Source organism: Anguilla anguilla, chromosome 3 (genome assembly GCF_013347855.1).
Source record: "Anguilla anguilla isolate fAngAng1 chromosome 3, fAngAng1.pri, whole genome shotgun sequence".
In the NCBI taxonomy this organism is placed as follows: Eukaryota; Metazoa; Chordata; class Actinopteri; order Anguilliformes; family Anguillidae; genus Anguilla; species Anguilla anguilla.
In genome coordinates this window covers 20,054,614-20,072,287 of record NC_049203.1, presented here as the reverse complement: position 1 = coordinate 20,072,287, position 17,674 = coordinate 20,054,614, and the positions used below count along the sequence as shown (strand labels likewise).

The 17,674-nt window shown below is 41.6% G+C and overlaps 1 protein-coding gene across 2 annotated transcripts in view; it reads left to right on the top strand.

Annotated features, from left to right (window-relative positions):
• Positions 1-9,886, top strand: part of gtdc1 (glycosyltransferase-like domain containing 1) — a 59,782-nt gene extending 49,896 nt beyond the window's left edge. The window contains exons 8-10 of one of the 2 annotated variants that reach the window (XR_004764617.1): positions 3,351-3,421; positions 4,134-4,196; positions 9,410-9,449. Coding sequence is in view for 1 of the 2 variants with exons in the window: in XM_035411718.1 (XP_035267609.1) it covers positions 3,351-3,421; positions 4,105-4,196; positions 9,410-9,493 (247 nt within the window). In the remaining variant the exon portion in view is untranslated. Of the gene's footprint in view, positions 1-3,350; positions 3,422-4,104; positions 4,197-9,409 lie in introns of both variants that reach the window. The other variant, XM_035411718.1, reaches the window with a different exon arrangement.
• Positions 9,887-17,674: the final 7,788 nt, after the last annotated feature.

Genomic DNA, 17,674 nt, shown 5'->3' with positions numbered 1-17,674 from the left:
TGAGTTTGGGAATCATGATGTTCCCTCAGAAACTCACTTGCCAGCAGTGAGTTACCTTTGATGGCCTCAACCCTGTGATGGGGGTTGGGGGAGCAGGGGGTGGGGGGGGTCGATGGTGGTGGGGGGCCGCGGCCACCCACTCCGCTGCAAACCCCCGACCCCCCACCTCCCTTCCTCCCTCCCTCTACTGTGAGCTCCAGTTTTTGGTGGGGATTGCCGAGAGTGTGGAAAAACTAGGGAGAGGTGGGGAGGGGGGGCTTTTGAAGTTAAAACATTGTAGCATAGCAGCCGTCTGAATTTTTGTTTTTTTCTCTGCAACCCCTCACCCATACACCTCCCCCCCACCCCCAGGCAAAACTGTGACCCCAGATACCATGGTGGTAACAGCCACTAAGCTCAGTTTTTCACTTCTCTTCAGTCTCTTCCATTAAAAAAGAAACTGCACATGCTGTATAGTGCCACAAAATATTACTACGAATAATACTGCTATCTACTACTAATACTACTACTACAAATATTACTACTTCTACTACTACGAATAATGATAATACTGCTACTACTACTAATAATAGTAATAATGATAACAGTAGCTACATGTATATCTGAGAGTTCTTTACATATATATAGTAAAATATTTCATTCTATGTGCCGAGTGTGGCAACACTTAAATCCAGTTAACAGGCGAAACGAACCGCAGCTGCAGAAATCGCATCGAGGGATGTCCTGTCTCCATGCAGAGCCAGGACCTGTACCCCCCCCCATCCCCTGTTTTTTTTCCCCCTTTCTTTAATAAAGAAGATGTTTTAACACTTACGCCATGTCTTGGAGCAGGATAGGCTGCTGTCAGGAATGAGCAGATCGCTCGCGCTGGCAGAATAAAGATGTTGCATCGGGTCTTTTTCTCATTACTAAACTAAATGGACTTTGACTTGCATTATTCAGCGAGACCGAATCAAAGTCCCTCTCCTCTCCGAAGGAAAAAAAAAAAAAAAGAGAAAGTAATTCAGCCAAACAAAATTATCAGCTAATTATGTTTAGAATCAAAGGCCCAGTAACTATTTGCATACACATTATGGGACTTGAATAGCAAACTGAATAGGCCCTTAATATTAATCTTCATAGATTTTTGTCGACAATGCCTTAATTGGAACAGGAGTCATTGTCTTGCCGTTTTGACACCAGATCAGTTAGAATTCAGCGTAGAATTTAATAAATAACGCCGGGGTCAATTTTATACGTTAGTTTACTGGTACAATAGCGAACCTTCAAATAAAAGCGCTCTGTAGAAATTCACGATCATGTCATTGAACCGCTGTTTTCTTCTGCTTTTTGAGTGAAGGCAGAAATGTATATCATGATCATTCAATTTGCTGCGGTGCGCATTTGCAAATAATTGGAAATCTATTGAAGGAATTACCACCTTGTGATTTCATTTTCTAATTTATATTTTTAGAATTTCAGATGGCTTCCTTCCATTTGCTGGGGTGCATTTTAATTGAATTTCATTATATACTGTGCAATTAACAGCCCCAAAGGATGCATTGAAAATTACAAGTATAGCAGTATACAATGGCGGTGTGTGAGAATCTCTGACATAGCAATGTTGGTATTAAAATCTATTTTTATGCCATTTTAATGAAGGGGTATGGTTTATCTCTGTTCTGCCCTCTTTATGAAACAGTGTATTTAAAACTGTAGATTATTAGCTGTACACCACACATGCAAACATACAGGCAAAGGTGATCTGTATTTGGTTAAATACGTTATTTAACCTAAGCTCCACACTAAGGAAACGTCTCTAATCTACCCTGTATAACAGGAAGAGTAACATGCTGACAATCTAGAGAAGGTCTGATCCTTTATTCTCCTTTCATTATTTAAAATGCATTCAACCAACATCTTCATACCACTTTAAAATGTAGTAAATACCCACAAATAACGTTTCATAGAATGGCAGTTAACAGCAACCACTTAAATGATTTGTGGTCTTTGGACAAATATTTCATTCATTTTCCACAAAATGTACCATATGTTGAAATTTTACTTGATGGTGTGCTAGCATTTTCATGAAGGTGCTTGTTTCATTATTATTATTATTATTATTATTATTATTATTATTATTATTTTTATTTATATTATTATTATTATTATTATTATTATTTATCAATAGGCACACATATAATTTGCATTTAAAAAAAATCAATTTAAATGCCTGGATCTGTAGAATAATTTACTAACTAATTCTTGTTAAATCCATGTGTGAATATCATATGACCGTAGTGCCCCACCTAAGGATTGAAGCAGCAACCTTGTGATCATCAGGCCAGTTCACTACCTCCAGTTTTCACAGACGCAAGTGCCCGGGCGATGCGTTATTTTTATTTATTTTTTATTTTTATTTGAATAGATAATGCGAACAATTTCAGTCATGCGAGCATGCCACCCTCCGTCAGCTGTTGTGCTGTTCAGGACGGAAATAGATCAAATCGCAAATTTATCTTGTATGTCTCAAGTGCTTATATTTAACTGCCGCTCATTTATTAAATTACCCAGAATTGCTGGGATAGCACAAATCTAGCAACATACGTAGCATACCATTTATTAATAACATTAGTCATGTGTGGGGGGGGGTGGGGGGGAGTGTTGAATATTGAGGTAATGGGACATCAACACAAGGCGCAGCATCAGTAAGAGACATGTGACATGAACCACAGTATTCCTGATTGTCAGAATTATTTTCAGTGGTTTGTTTACAGCCAAAATGTTTACATCCCCCACGCTTAAAATAAGACATTTGAATGAAAAGGAAAAAAAAATCTCCAACGAGTACAAACGTGAAGCTGGTACCTTTTGTGTTTCGCTGGGATGTCTGGAAACTGTATCCAGTTTGCAGAAGAGGATTCTCGCTGCTGTTTGTAATCTTCAAAAAAGGGAGCAAGATCTGAGCATTTTTCCCTAAAACAGCTGTTAATGGAGACCAGATCCTTGCCTTTGAATCATTCAGCTCAGTGTAAACATAGATGCCTTGCTGACGGCAGCGTTCAAACTTTGCAATCTCGCTGTACGGAGAGAGAAACAAGACTGTCACTCCTTTTTGTTGAGAAGGAGTTGTTGGTTCAGTGTTTTTTGTTGTTGTTTTTTTTTTTTACTTGATTTTATCAGTCAAGGTAAGAACACACGTTTCTTCCTCCTGTGCTTTTCATGTTTGTGAAAAAGGGTCGTTGCAAACTTTCATGTGTGTACTTATTAAATTAGGTTTTATGTGGTGTGTACGTGTTATTGGAGGGCAGTTCGATCCTTTCATTTTATAATTATGTAATCGTCTTCTGTTTTGTTTTGTTTTGTTTAAGGCTAGAAGCTGTCCATTGTGGCTGCTATCCACTGTGCCCGAAGGCTTTGGTGTATCCTGAAATATTTCCTGGTGAGTATTGAGGATACTCCCCTGTGTGGATACTCCCCTCCAGTCAAAATGTGCGTTATGCCTTATGCTATCAGTGTAAATGTGCGTGTGTGCTATCAGTCTAAATGTGTGTGTATGATATCAGTGTATGTTTTAACATATTCAGAAGAGACACGTATTCCATGCACATCTTAATCCGACATCTACACTAATAATTAAATGATGTATATATATATATATATATATATATATATATATATATATTCTGACAAAGGTGTTCAAAATGCACAAAAGGAAATGAGCCACGGCTGGCTGAGGTTGAGCGCGTTCTCGGGTCTGTGCTAGTTTCAGTTATTTTTTTGTTGTTTTATTTCTCCGTCTGAAGAAACCGATCAGTAAATTTATGCATATGTTAGATTTTCCTGTTTTCCGTTCGGCGCGAGGCTGTTAATTTACCCGAAGGAAATGAGCCTTGCGCACGCAGACACGGCGCAGGACTGCTTTGCATTAAAAATCCTTTTTTAGCCGGAGTAACTTCGAAAAAATTCGCACTTTAATAATGTACAACACGAGACGCCACCGAGCAATATGCATTTTTAATTGCTAAAGTGACTAATATCTAGGTTCTGCTTTGAGGTTTTGTTTCATTAAATATGTATTTGTGCTTTTTTTCCCTTTCTTTTTTTTTTTTTTCCTCCTGGGAGCTGAATATCTTTACTCGACACCTGAACAGCTCTCTAAGAGACTGCAGGCTTTTTGCAGGAGGCCCGAAGTCGCAAGAAGACATCATGTTAAGGTAACGACCTGTCACTCTTCAGTGCGGCACAGTCGGTCGGTTGCTAAAGGTTCAGGAAGTAAATACAGTGAGCAGTGCATGCGTTATGTAACTAAAGATAAATCGAAGGTCTCTGGCACATGAGGTGAGTGGACTTCGTTTCTGACTGCCTTAGCTGTTGGTGGAAAGGCATGAGAATTTACGCAGTCAGTGGGTAACTTGTGTGATTAACAAGGTCTACATTCTATGGACTACACAACTGCAGAGATCATCAACCTGTTGTTTTTTTTTTTTTTTCTCTGTTTTTCCTTTTCTACATTCGATTTGTACAAGTCAGTTGTTTATAGTATGAGACTAATTTAGGTGTAAATATATGAATGTGTCAAGCATTCTTTTGAAACGACTCAACAAATATGAGATATTTCCTGAAAGTTTGAATATAGGAAACATAGTATTTCTTGAAGTGGATGAAGTGAAGGAAATGCGGTTGAAGTATTGATTTTATCCTTTATTCGTATCACGCAATTAAGGATCTAGCCCTATCCCGCAGATACATTGCCCTCCAAAATTATTCACACCCTCTGGTAATGATGAGCAAAGAAGGATGTATGAAACAAACATAACATCCGGTTACAATCCAAGTTCCAGTGTTGACATTGATTGGAACCGGGTGTTATTGTCAGATGAGACCGAAATCAAGTTTTTGGCCGCAAATTGTTGGACAAAGGATGCTTGAAAGGACGTCATACCTACATGGAAACATAGCATTTGGACGTTTGATGTTACGGGGTTGTTTTGCATCTTCTGGTCCTGGGGCTCTTGTCAAGGTCAATGGAATCATGGAACCCAAGCAAGTGCCAAGACATTTTGGCCAAAAACCTGGTGTCTGCCTGCCAGGAAACTCACGCATGGCCACACATGGATCTTTCAGCAAGACAATGATCACAAGCATACCTCGTATTCAACAAAGATCAATGACTCAATCAATGAGTACTGTTATCTACGCAAAGGGAGGGTGAACAAAGATTTTATTATTTTTTTCTGAGCAATCGTTTTTGAATTTAGAAATATATTTTTTCCCATTTTTGAGCATCCAGCATAGCTACACCTATACTGTTTATTTTATACAGCCTTTTTTTTACATCTGAATTATTATGGTGGACACTGTGTGCATGTGTGTTTTTATGTAAAAATTGTAATTGTATTGAAACGTGTGCAAAGCCCTCTGTTGTCAAGCAGACAGAAACAAAAACTACATTTTATATGAATTATTCTTCACTAGTTAATAACCAATGCCACAGAAATTGGTTTGTAAAAGTAAAATTTTTTACAGCTTGCCACTGTATCCACACCATCATGGAGTTACAGGCTTTGACTTCAAAGGATATTACTGGCATGGTTCTAGCCCTGATGTGACTTCAGTCTAATTTTAGATATTATCATAAAGTTTTTCACCCCCCCCTCCAAAATAAAATAAAATAAAAACTTGGGACTAGAAACCAAAAGAGAATAAAATGAATCCTTCATAGACTTTAAGTGTGCGTTACTGGAGGGAGGGAGGGATTGTACATAAAATTGACTCGACACTAAGCTGAGATTTTATAGTTTGCTGACACTGTGAAAGTGAAACAATTTAATGGAAATTTTACTCCCTAAGTGTTTTCTGTGTGGCTGCTTAATTTATTGGGCCAGGATTACGTGTTACTGAGAATATATAGAAAGGTAAAGGGAAAAGCTGTTGCAGATGGACTGAAATGCCTGTTCTCGAGTGTGCGTGAGAGTGTAATTCCACAGTTTGTGATGCTGTTGCGATACGTAGGTAAAAATTGTATGTGAGTGCATTAATAAGCTTTAAAGTGGCTGATAGGAAGGTGGAGGTGACTGTAAGCAAATGACTTTAGGGGCTAAATAACTGATCCCTTTTGGAAAGGAGATAGGAGATCACAGTGAGGGTAAATATATTCACAGTATTTTTTTTTAAATGCCTGCAATGGACATAAAATTGAATAAAGGTAATATAAATGTGGGCTGAAGTGTGGCATAGTGTTTTGGGAACTTGGTCTAGTAACTGGAGGCTTTCAGGTTCAAGTCCATCAAGGGGCAATGTCACAGAGCCTTTAGTCTTTAATTTGACTACTTCAGTAAATATATCCAACTTTAAATAAATCTGACACATCGGATTGATCATGCATGCAAATCAACACAAAAAAATGTATTAGTACAGAATAGACATTATATATATATATATATATATATATATATATATATATATATATATATATATATTAACATTTTATTTTATATAGTTCTTTATCTGTATAACAGACTGGTGCAGAAAAGATCATCAAAATGTTCTGTTTCTGTGTGTGTTGCAAAGAAGCCAGGTCACCTGTGTTCATCAATTCATTAATTCATCAGGGACAACACTTGAATCTTGACTGATACAGCCAAAAAATAAATATATATATATATATAGTGTGTGTGAAGTCCCCCTAAATTTGCTCACTCAGCTGCTATGTCTTGGCCAAAGGTCTGAGGGAGTTGTTTGCAGACTAGTGTTTTTCTCTTAAGCTACTGAGTGCAAAGTCCAGGAAATTTGTCACTTCCTGAAAGTGTGGCGGGCCAATCACTGCAGACGTCCATCTCGCTGTCTTTAAATGTGTTAGGACCCCCCCCCCCCCCCGCCCCCGAATCCCCCCCCATCCCGTTCCTTGCGTGATCCACTCCCAAAGCTACTTCTGACAGGCGTCGGATTCGAAACGTGAGAATCTTGCATGAGGCGAGCTAGTATTGATTCCATCTCGACTCCCTGCATTCTGTAATGTTCCTACCAAGCCACCACGATGGAACAATCCATACCAAAGGGGTTTATGGCCCTCCTGAACTTACATTGAGGCTGTGTGATTTTCATTAAAGGTAACAAGAATTTAACCAGTCCCAAATGATGTGCCAGTGTCCCCCAGTTCTGACTTTCATTAATCGTGTCTAATACGTGCCAAAGAAAACTTCCATCATTTATTCTGTAACTTTTTATATGAGCTCCATTCCTGAATGCATTTTCTCCTTTCAAAGAAATGTAGGATTTTCAATGAAGTGAACAGCGTGTTCTGTTAGCCATCTGTTGCTGTTAGAGTTATTTTGGGTTATTCTCACAGTATTTATTTTCATCCTTTTACCCCTTGTGACTTAGCCTAATTTTCGGTTACAAAAAGAACTGGTCTTTGAGGTGTAGATCACACAACTGCAAGAAGGATGGCTTCTGACTGCATATTTTCACAACGGGAAATGGATTTGGACAGGACAAAAGCTTAAAAGAAGGAAGTCGTTCCACAGGTATTTCCTGTGAGTGTTCCCTGCTTTCCCATTGGCTGTCGTAACTCTCGCGTTTCCGCTTCGGAACTTTGGTGTGTTAATAAGGTCAAGTGAGTGGAATTTGTATTAAGTTTTCTCGCTTCCCTATCTGAGATTTATTATATGCTGAGTGACAAGTATGCTGCTTTTCTTTGATTGTTTTGCGTGTTGATTTTTATATCGCCATATATTTTTTCATTCAAATTGTGAACGCCCGATTGTATTTGTACCCCGTTTCCATTATAGCTGCACTTCTCATCTGCGTAGGGGTGTGTGGACCAGCCCCCACATCCTCGCAAATCTGTCTGCAAGACAATAGTTGAGTTGTGCTGAACGCCGCTGCTCACACTGTGAAGGCAGACTGCAGTTGCTTATGTCCCCAGAGGGGGCGCTGTAGTGCAATGAGTCAATGAGCACCAAACTGTCCCAAATGATACTTTCTTGGATGATGCTATGGCCGGTTGTTTGCCTCGGCGTGAGGCTGATTGTCCCAGCCAGTGCAGGTGGAGAGAACTCAAACCCGGCTCATCACTGTACTGAGAAAGAGCTCTTTAAAATGGACATGCTTCAGTATTACAGAAAACCATGTTTGGCCTTTCCAGCTGAAATAACCCACTCCTTATGTATTTGATTATGGGTTTTTAAATATGCAATTCAGTCTGTTTTTTAATATGTCTGTTTATTAATTTTTAACATCATCTGTTCATTAATGTAATGCATTTTCTGGAAAGAAGTGCAGTATTTTAAAATGAATCCCATGTTAAGTGGATAAGATGCATGCCAATCACTGTCACTTCCGTGGCCCAGGCAAGCTTGAATTTAAATGGCTGGTAAGGCCAAATGAATACTTTTTTTTTTCTTGGTTTTATTTTCTCAGGACTGCGCGTCGATGCCCTGTGTGATATTTCACGATGCGAGTCTCCATCAGAACTCTTTGGTCCTTTTGCGGGCTCCATTGTGCAGCTGATGCGTGGCATTTCTGTCCTTTTTTGGTATATCAATAAAGAACAGTTTGATTTGAGTGATTTAGTGATGTTATTCATGGCTGCTTAGGGGACAGACATCGCCTCTCCTGTGCCGTACATAGAAAAACAGATCTTTTCAGCGCAGGCTGGGCTCCCGCGCTTTAAGACGGGATTTCAGCGATGAGAGCTTCCCTTTGAAGCGTTTGCTGTTTGCGCCGACTTGAATTCCAAACAGAGGGATCGACAGCTTTTGTGCTACCAGGCCTCCAGGACACAGTCCTCCGCAGTAGATGGTATTACGCATTAAAGGAAACACTGAGCTGTTTTTAGGAGTCCATGACCACACAATAATTTACCTTGCAGTTATTATATAACACGTACATGTAATTGGACCTTGAAGTCCTGGGGTGGAAAACCCATGCGCATTTAAAAATGAACCTCAGGGAAACTGCTTCCTTAGACATGCCAACAAACCTAAAAAAAAAAAAAAAAAAATTTTTTAAATGATATGTTTTGCATTTAACTAAAGCATTCTTTTTTTAACAGAGGGCTACAGTTGAAAATTACTGTGGAACCTGGGAGATCCATAATCCAGTAATGAAGGGAATATTCCTGGTCTTTAACCTCAGGAAACATTCCGTAATGCCACTGAAGGACTGACTAAATGTGCTGCGTGAGCTTGCTACCTCACATTCACTGTCTTTCTCCCTTTCTTTGTTTCTCTCTCTTTCTTTTTCTGTCTTTCTGTCTTCTGTCTCCTGGTTTTCTTTTTCTTTCCTCTCTCCCTCTCTCTTCACCCCTCCCTCTCCCTCTTGTCCCCTCTCTCTCTCTCTCTCTCTCTCCCTCTCTGTCTCCGTCTGTCCTTTTCTCTCCTTCCTTCCCTCTCTTCCTCCCTCCTTCCTCGTTTCTCCTCTTTAGGTTGACACATCTGCTTTTTCCTGGGCTGTTCTGAGGAAGAAGTTCAGGTCCCTCCTGGATGCCGAAACCACCGGAGTTCAGTGACAGATGCAGCGGAGTCACGGGCTCACGGCCCGAGGCGGGATCCAGGTCCGGAACCTTCCAGAGCCTGTCGATACTAACCTGATCAGAGAGGAGCAGGGCAGGGCGGGGCAGGCCAGAGCGCTGGAAGGGGTGGGGGGGATGTGGGGGGGGGGTTCTACTAGCCACAGCCCGACTGCCTGTCATAGCTGACACCGAGCCATCTGCCCAAAACCTGTGGCGCCCTCAGATCTCCCCTCCCTGTGGCGCCCACCCCCGCCCAAATTAAACCCAGACTTGTGCGCACGTTTCCATGGCTGCGCATGTCCCCGGATTCCCAGACAGGAGACCTGTTTTTTTCATATAAACTTTCTTTTAAAAGTGTATTTATTTTGTACCTAGCAAAAAAAAACAAAAAACAAAAATGAAACATAAAACGCACGACCGCGGCCGTGCATCCCACACGTGTGGTGCCACGTTCCCAGTTTATGGTCAGGTCCCTTTTTGTCGTCCGCGCCGGAATTCTCCTCTTCCCTCTCCCGGCTCCCGCTGAGGCCGAGATCGGGCACTCCAGTCACTCCCGACGCTCCTGCGCTCAAGTGCGGCGCGGCACCAGATTGCCAGGTCGCCATGGCGCCCTCAAATTCGCAAAGGGGCCTACGGGTGGCCCCTCATGCCCTCTCGAGGAAATTTGGCACCTGTCCACCAATCACGGTTTCGGCAGCGGGAGCACTTGCGTTCGCCGATTGCCCTCTTTAGCCAATGAGTGGCTGTGGAAAAGGGGGGTGGGGATGGGGATGGGGGTGGGGGGTGGGGCTTTTCAGCTCAGGCATTAATAATGAGTGCTCTGGCAAAAAAGGGGGAGGGGTTAAGGTATGAATAATGAGGGCTCTGTCAGGTATTCCCCGGGTTTGCGGTGTAACATTTGCATTTAATTAATCTTGAAGAAAGCGGCAAGACAAACAGCTGTGATTCAGATCCGCACTGGGAATACGCAGCGCAGGGCCTGCACGCTGATGAAATCAGAGCCAACATGTTTGTTCATGTTTGTTACCCCCCCCCCCCACATACTGTTGGGTATGCTAAAAACAGTCACCCCAACAAGCAAGTAATGATTCATAATTTATTTACCATTAACACCGTGAGGCCCTTTCATGGAAGTGAAAGGATTAATGAAGTAGCATAATTATAATCTTAGAATTAAATACATGCTTCATGAGGTAATTCGGGCTGTGAAAGTAAATTACTGCGCGGAATTTCATTTAACGTACACGCCGCGGCGGTCGTGACAGAAAGCGCAGGCTACAACATTTGACTACACCCCATTTGTTACCTTACTGTTTGTTGTTTTTCCGGCGGGACGGGGGAGAAACGCAGTTGATTTCCATTTTGTCTCAGGCTGGGCTCCATTTTGCCTGTCTGTGACAGCTTTTCTGAAGTTCACATTAAGTTCCCGAAATGTCATCATATTTGCAGAACTGAATTAGTGTTACCGTCTTCTTGATGTAGTGTTTTTACTAGGATTCAGCAAATAAACAACAAACCTGTGCACTGTTTATTAAATGTTTATTTTTGCAGGAAATGTCTGAATTGCATTTTATGGCTGATTGCACTGTTGCATCGCACAAAATGTTTCCTTTTTGTTATTTCTTATAATATTGTCTGATTTATGTTTATTAGTGGTTATGAATGTTTGCAAATGACATGAAATGCTATGTTTCTAATCCCCCCCTCACACCTGTTTTGCGGATTAATTGAAGTGATCCGTAGCCTAGCTCTAAATATTATGCATACTTTTATTGTACTTTTTTATCAAATGTGGAAGGCTAGTGGTGTCACGCCAGGCAAATACAAGCAATGAAAAGGTCAGTCAGCAGAGAGAGTCAAAGAAAAAGAGAGCGGGAAAGAGAGAGGGAGAGAAATAAAGGGATTCTTATCTCGATAAGACGTAATGAATAGCTCCGGTTGGAGCCAAACGTTAAACGCGACGCAGTTTATTGGGAGAGGGAGATACGGGGTGGGGTGGGTGTGGGTGTGGGGGGGGGGGGGCGGGGCGCTTAACTGCGATATTAATAGACTTAGCCGGGGTTACGTGGGCCCCCGGGTGCATCACAAAAAAAACTGTCCTCCTACACAACCAGGCGCAGCTGCAGTTTTCTGCCCGAGGCTCCCCTACCCACAGTCACTATCTAATGTATTTTACATTTCCACAGCTGAAAAAGATGGGGGGTGGGGAGTGCAGAGGAGGAGGAGGGAGGGGGGGGGGCTGTGCTATCTTTGTTTCCTTTGTACCCCTCGTCAGCTGACACATGGAAACTGTAGGGTAGGGGTTTGTTTGCCTCTAATCTGTAATTAGGGATTCTGTGTACAGGGCCTCAGCATTGTCGCTGCCTTTCCAATTGACAAATATTAGTAAGGGATCATGGTCACCGAACGCCGAAACCAGAATAATTATGTTACTAAGGCGCCGTTCGGCGTCATTCGAATGATAAACAGCCCCGTTTTGAGCCACGCTATTGTCCCTTTGAGACCTTCTCCCAGAGGAGACCGGTAAAATCCAGTTTCTCTTTTCACTTCCCCCCGTTGAGTTCAAGTTCCACCTCCGACAACAAGTTTTTACCAATGCCCCAGTATGTAAAGTAATTTTTAAGAATTCACAAGTTTTAAGTTTTTGTAGTACTTTTTGTCCTCGTATGAAAAATGAGGGTGGTGTGATTTTGCGGAGATGTGTAAGGTTTTTTACTTGGGTGTTATTATTTATTAACTTTTCAGGGAATTCGGAACAGAGCACACCAAAAACTTGTGTGTGTGTGTAACTAATTTAAATGTTTCTTTTTATCATGACACAGTCTCCCATCTGTCTCATTGGTAGATGCTCTGAGGACCCCACACTGAGGCAAAACAATTAGCTTTGTTTCACAATTCCAAACTTTCCAGCCCACTCAGCTGACAGATATCTGCGTTTGAGATATTACTAATGAAACTCGGAGGGTGACCCCTTGTAGCGCTTCTTTTTACAGATCATGTTATTTTGGCACATGAGAGGTGTGCATTTGTGTGTGTGCGTGCTGTATGTGTGCATGCGTGCATTCACGTGCATGCACGCTTTCCCGTTAAAGTTGAGAAGAATTTTGTTTGATCACCATGAGTCATTTTGGGAACCTTTGTGATTGTGCCTGTGATCAATAATGGCAATTTCAGGCATTAATTACAGGTTTTCCCCCATTGTTCTGTTCAATGTTCCTGCAAGTAGGTTGAGATCATTTTACTACACGCTAATGTTTATGAGCTCTGTATGGGATTTTCTGGAGACTTTAAGAAGTGTAAAAATCACTAGAGAAGCTTGCTGAAATGCAGAATACGTCTTTGAGGGAACATCAGAACCCAATTATTAACTCTCTTAAAAGACACACTTTGATATATTACAAGATCCATTCGAGGGGAATAAATTCAAATAAAAACCCACATGACAGTATGTTATTAAAAACGTACTCCTTGGCAGTGATAAAATTTGATTGGCACCTTGAGTTTCACCCAGCATGGAGCTTTTTGACCAATGTGTTTTTAATGGAGGAGGGATGAAAAATCCCACAAGTTTGGGACTCAAATAGCAGGCGCCTGCGTCCACCGCTCGCGAAGAATGCGCCCTCCAAACCTGCGAGCCGAACGACGGCGAAATCGTATTTCCCGTCAGAATTCCAGCCCTTCGGGCCTGGTATGTGCCGTCGAGCTCCCCGTTTCTTCTCATCAGGACTGCGTCGCCCGCGGCCGATAAACTCTTTAACTCCGGCCTCGGCAGAGCCGGGTCTGCCGCTCGCTGCTCTGCGCTGCCAAAATACTCACAGAGGCAATTAAATTCTTGACAAAACAGACACCGCTAAGCCTGAACTACCGCCAGATTCATCAGGCGTGCAAACTCAAACAGATCCGCAAAAAGACAAACCTAGATCCTGTTTGACCTGTAAACTGAAGAATAGAGACTGTCCAAATATTAAAAAGTGTTACCACGCCGAACATCCCCCCCCCCAGCCACCGCCCGAGTCGGCCATCTTGTACTTGTAGGGCTCCCATCTGGTTGAACGCTGAGGTTGGCGCCAAAGTCTAACTATCACGGCACTTTGTCATTTGCTCCCTGTCGCTAGCACGTTCTTTTGATTCTTGCGCACATTTTTTAGTTACAGTGAGTTCAGCGACCGCTGGAATCGATTTTAAACGCTGTGTTTCGCATGTCAAATAAATTAATAAATAAATGCAAAGCTTGCATACATGCATTTCTCAAAGTGAAAAGCACCGCAGGGGTCAGATGGAACTCCATCCAATGAATGCCATAAAGTAGGGCACTGTGACAAATGTATAATCGCTTCAATCCTGCCAAAGAAAGTGATGTATTCTGGCCATTACACATTGGTAATACTTTTTGTTCTATAGGGCCTTCCGAGGTTCTTAGCTAGGGAATCACCTGCTTCTTACACCTGGCCACATACACACACAAGGTTGGATAGTCTGTAGTGAGCTTCATAACCAGATGAAAGGATTTTTTATCACTAACCTCTCATCTTTATCCTCTCCTAGAATGTTACCCTATGGTAGTACCTAGCTGTAGAACTCCACGCGTTCCATTATCTTTCTTTGGACTGAACCATTCAACTCAGGGGCAGGTGTGCCATAAAATATGGGTTTTCTTCAGAAAGAAAATGGAAATTAAAAGGGTATATAACCCTTGGACCTTTGTGCCAGCTATTACCAGATTTGAGAAGTACCCAATGCGCAGTGCTACCTAAATGCCCTTTGGACACGAGGACTTAATAAAAAAGGTCCTGTGAATCTAGTTTCACCACTGCAGTGCTTGGTAAATTAGATATTAGATTTAATAGCGTTTATTTCCCCCACAGTCATTTTTACCATTTGCTTTAAAATTTCAATTTAATGTCAATTGAAGTGCTTCCCGTAATGCATTAAACTGCAGTATTATGGCAATTACAGCAACTATCACCATTAAATGAAAAGCATTCGCATAAAATTTGACTGTAGATAAGGTATTTGAAATCACATGCTGAGATATCATTACAATAAGTCCGATGAGTCAAAGGGCATTTCCCTCAAATGTTTCCTTTTAATATTTTGAAATATTTCACATTACATTTAAAATGAAATATGTATTCAATTGGTAGGTTTGTTTTTAGGAAAAAAATTGACCTGCAATAAGTTTAAACCCCTGGAAAGTGTTCAGCTGGCATTATTTGGCAAATTTTTTATGAAGTTGAATGGACTGGCATCCATGAGCTCACTGATACAAGTGAGCTGATCGTTTTCATTGGTTGATCAAAATCTGCAGTTCCATTCAGTATTCTGTTCATGAAACCTTTGTAATTGACTTTGTGTCAGCCTTTTTTACCTGGCAAATGTGGAATCATTTTTTCTGCGCACGTGTTTTTTTTTTTTTTTTGTCTGTCTTCGGAAGCCAGAAAACGTGTGTATTTTTCCCCAGAAAGAGATTCCCGGTCGCAAGCAGCTTCAATATCAGAGGAGCTGCCTCCAAGCTAAATATGCAGGTGATTCAGATATTCACATTTTCCCACATACTCATTTTCATTCATTTTATTTATTTAACCTGGGGAGTCCACAATCACCCAGGGAGTCCTGGACTTCAGAAAAGGAAAAACAAGGCAATGAGAGCAGGAATCAAAAAGAACAAAGTTAAACACTTTAATATAAATGACAATTTCACAAATACCATGCACACAATCCAACTCACCAGCAAACACTGAAGAAAGTGTCTGTTACAAGTTTTGCAACTCCTTGCAGTTTGCTTTTGTTGTCATTTTCATACACTAGAGCATGATAGAAAAAGAAATAAAAAGTTGTGTGAGTCACCCTGGATAAGCATCTGCTAAATGCCTGTAATGTAATGATAGGAGGTCATGTGACTGTGGTGTGATCAGTGTGTTCGCCACCAAAAGTCTTCCTGCTTTTGTTGACACAATAGTTGCTGTCATTAAGCTTGCAGTCCACTGAGGGAGCAACTGGACACCATTTTGAATTCGTCTGTCCTGTGGTGGTTTTCCAAATTTAAATTTGTATGCAAAGAAATGTATGCCAGTCTGAGATAAGATGAATTTATATTTCAAATATTATGTTGTTAATGCTGGATTTACTGTTGATCTGAGGCTTCATTTTCAAAATAAATAAATAAATAAATCATCTAACCATTGATAAGACATGACATCATCATCTCACATCATCAATATGTATTGGCTGGTTCTCTTTTTTAGAGTTTCATTTTCATAGTAATCAGAAATTAGATTATAATTCCAAGTTTCAAAATGGCATCATATCTGTCTCTGCGCTGCAGTACCATTAGCCAAATAAATACTAGAGAGCTTTCTTAAAATAGCATATTTTACAGAAATTTTCATTTTCAGATTCTTTAAAATCCAATCATTGCTACATCAACCAGTTGATATGAACTCAGCTAGAAAGAAATTCCACTTGCATTCACGATATCTTGAATGGGAGGGCGCTTGAATGAGAGGCTCGTAATCATTAAAGATTTATTCATTCGCGTTTTCCTGACTGCAGCGCCCTGTTGCTGCGTTGGGCTAATCAAGCTGAGCTAGAGATGAGGTAATTCTGCATTAAGTGATAGAGGTGTTACAGTAGCTGTTACCTAGGAAAGATAGCAGTTGGTGACTTGTCAAAACACACGAGCGATATCAGGTCCTGTTTGCGCACTTGGGTGATGTTGGACGTAAAGGCTTTAGAGCCACCAAACCACTTTGATGTTTCTCCCACCTTTCAGCAATGGTTGCCAGTATTGTGCCACACAGGCATAATTTCAATGACAGCAGCAGTCCTGCTTGGTTCTTGGAGAATGACTCACTCTTGCATAAACAAGCTGTGAACAAACCCCTGGCTGCAGTTCTCTTTCAGCTTCAACAAAGCCAAATATTGCAGGGTACCAAGGGTTTCGAAAATCCCTCTCTAAAGGCTTGCTGTAAGTTGGAATTCATATCTCCGACAACAAAAATTCAATAACAGTAAATCAACTGCCCTATTTTTCCTATAAATTTTTAATACACTGAAATGCTCTAGAAGAGAATGTCAAAGTTTGAAGTGATACTGAGAAGTTAATTTGTAAATTCCTGAAGCAAGTTTTTATGGCATTTTTAACTCTACAGCTTATTTTTTTGGTAAATTTAAATTGGCACAATCTGTCCCAATTTTGCTTGAATGTCTATACAGTATGCTGGTGTCGTTTCTGACCTCTGCACCTTAAACGTGTCTGTGACCTCACCGAGCAATCAACCGCCACCCTTGTGTCTGCTTTATTTAGATTTTCTCGCCCTGAAATGACTCTGCGGTGCACATTTCCAACCCGGGCGCGGAGCGAAGCAGAGGGAGTCGCGTGATCCCGCGGGCTGACCCTCGGCCAACACCGTGCGCGTGCCGGGTGACATCATCCGCCGTTTGGCTACGGCCGTGATCTCTTTAGTGCTCCTTTAGTTTCACCTCCCTCAGTGGAACCACCGTGACCCGTTTATGAAGGAGTCTCCTTCCCACTTACCCAAGCGCTCCACGGCTTCTGTTTAAGTTAGCGTGCTACGGCAGAGCTGGGCCATGACCTAATGAAGTCTATAAAGCACACGATAACCTCCTGCTCCCCATATCCACAGCTATCCCACTCGTAATCTCTGTGACCGTGGCATCAGTAAACAGGCGCAGTGCTTAGCCAGTCTCATTGCCCCTGCTGTTTATGTAATCCTGTCTCTCAGCCGCTGTTCGTATTGTTGTGCTGGGCGCATTTTACTGGGTACCTGAAGCACAGGAATCCTGCCATGTCATTCTGTCATGTGGCATCACCTCTGAATGTTTCAGACACAGAGTCCAGTCACATTTTTTTTTTTTTTGACCTTGTTAGCCTAGCCCTCTGTATTGTTAAAACCGCTCCCGGCTGGTTTTCGGCCATTTGGGTGACTGGAGATGGCCGAAATCCTCCGAGCAGTCAGGGAAGGTTTGTCTGGAGAGCCAGTGACTAAAATTCGACCTCTTGACAAGGGGTTGGGATGATGCCTGTCTGTTTCTATCAGCAATACTTTAAACATTTTCTTTAGTGGCAGAGTACGCAATACCCAGGGTCCTCTGGTTCTTGTAATACTCTCCTGTTTGATTTTAAAGAGGAAGAAAGCCATACCAGTATCTCAATAG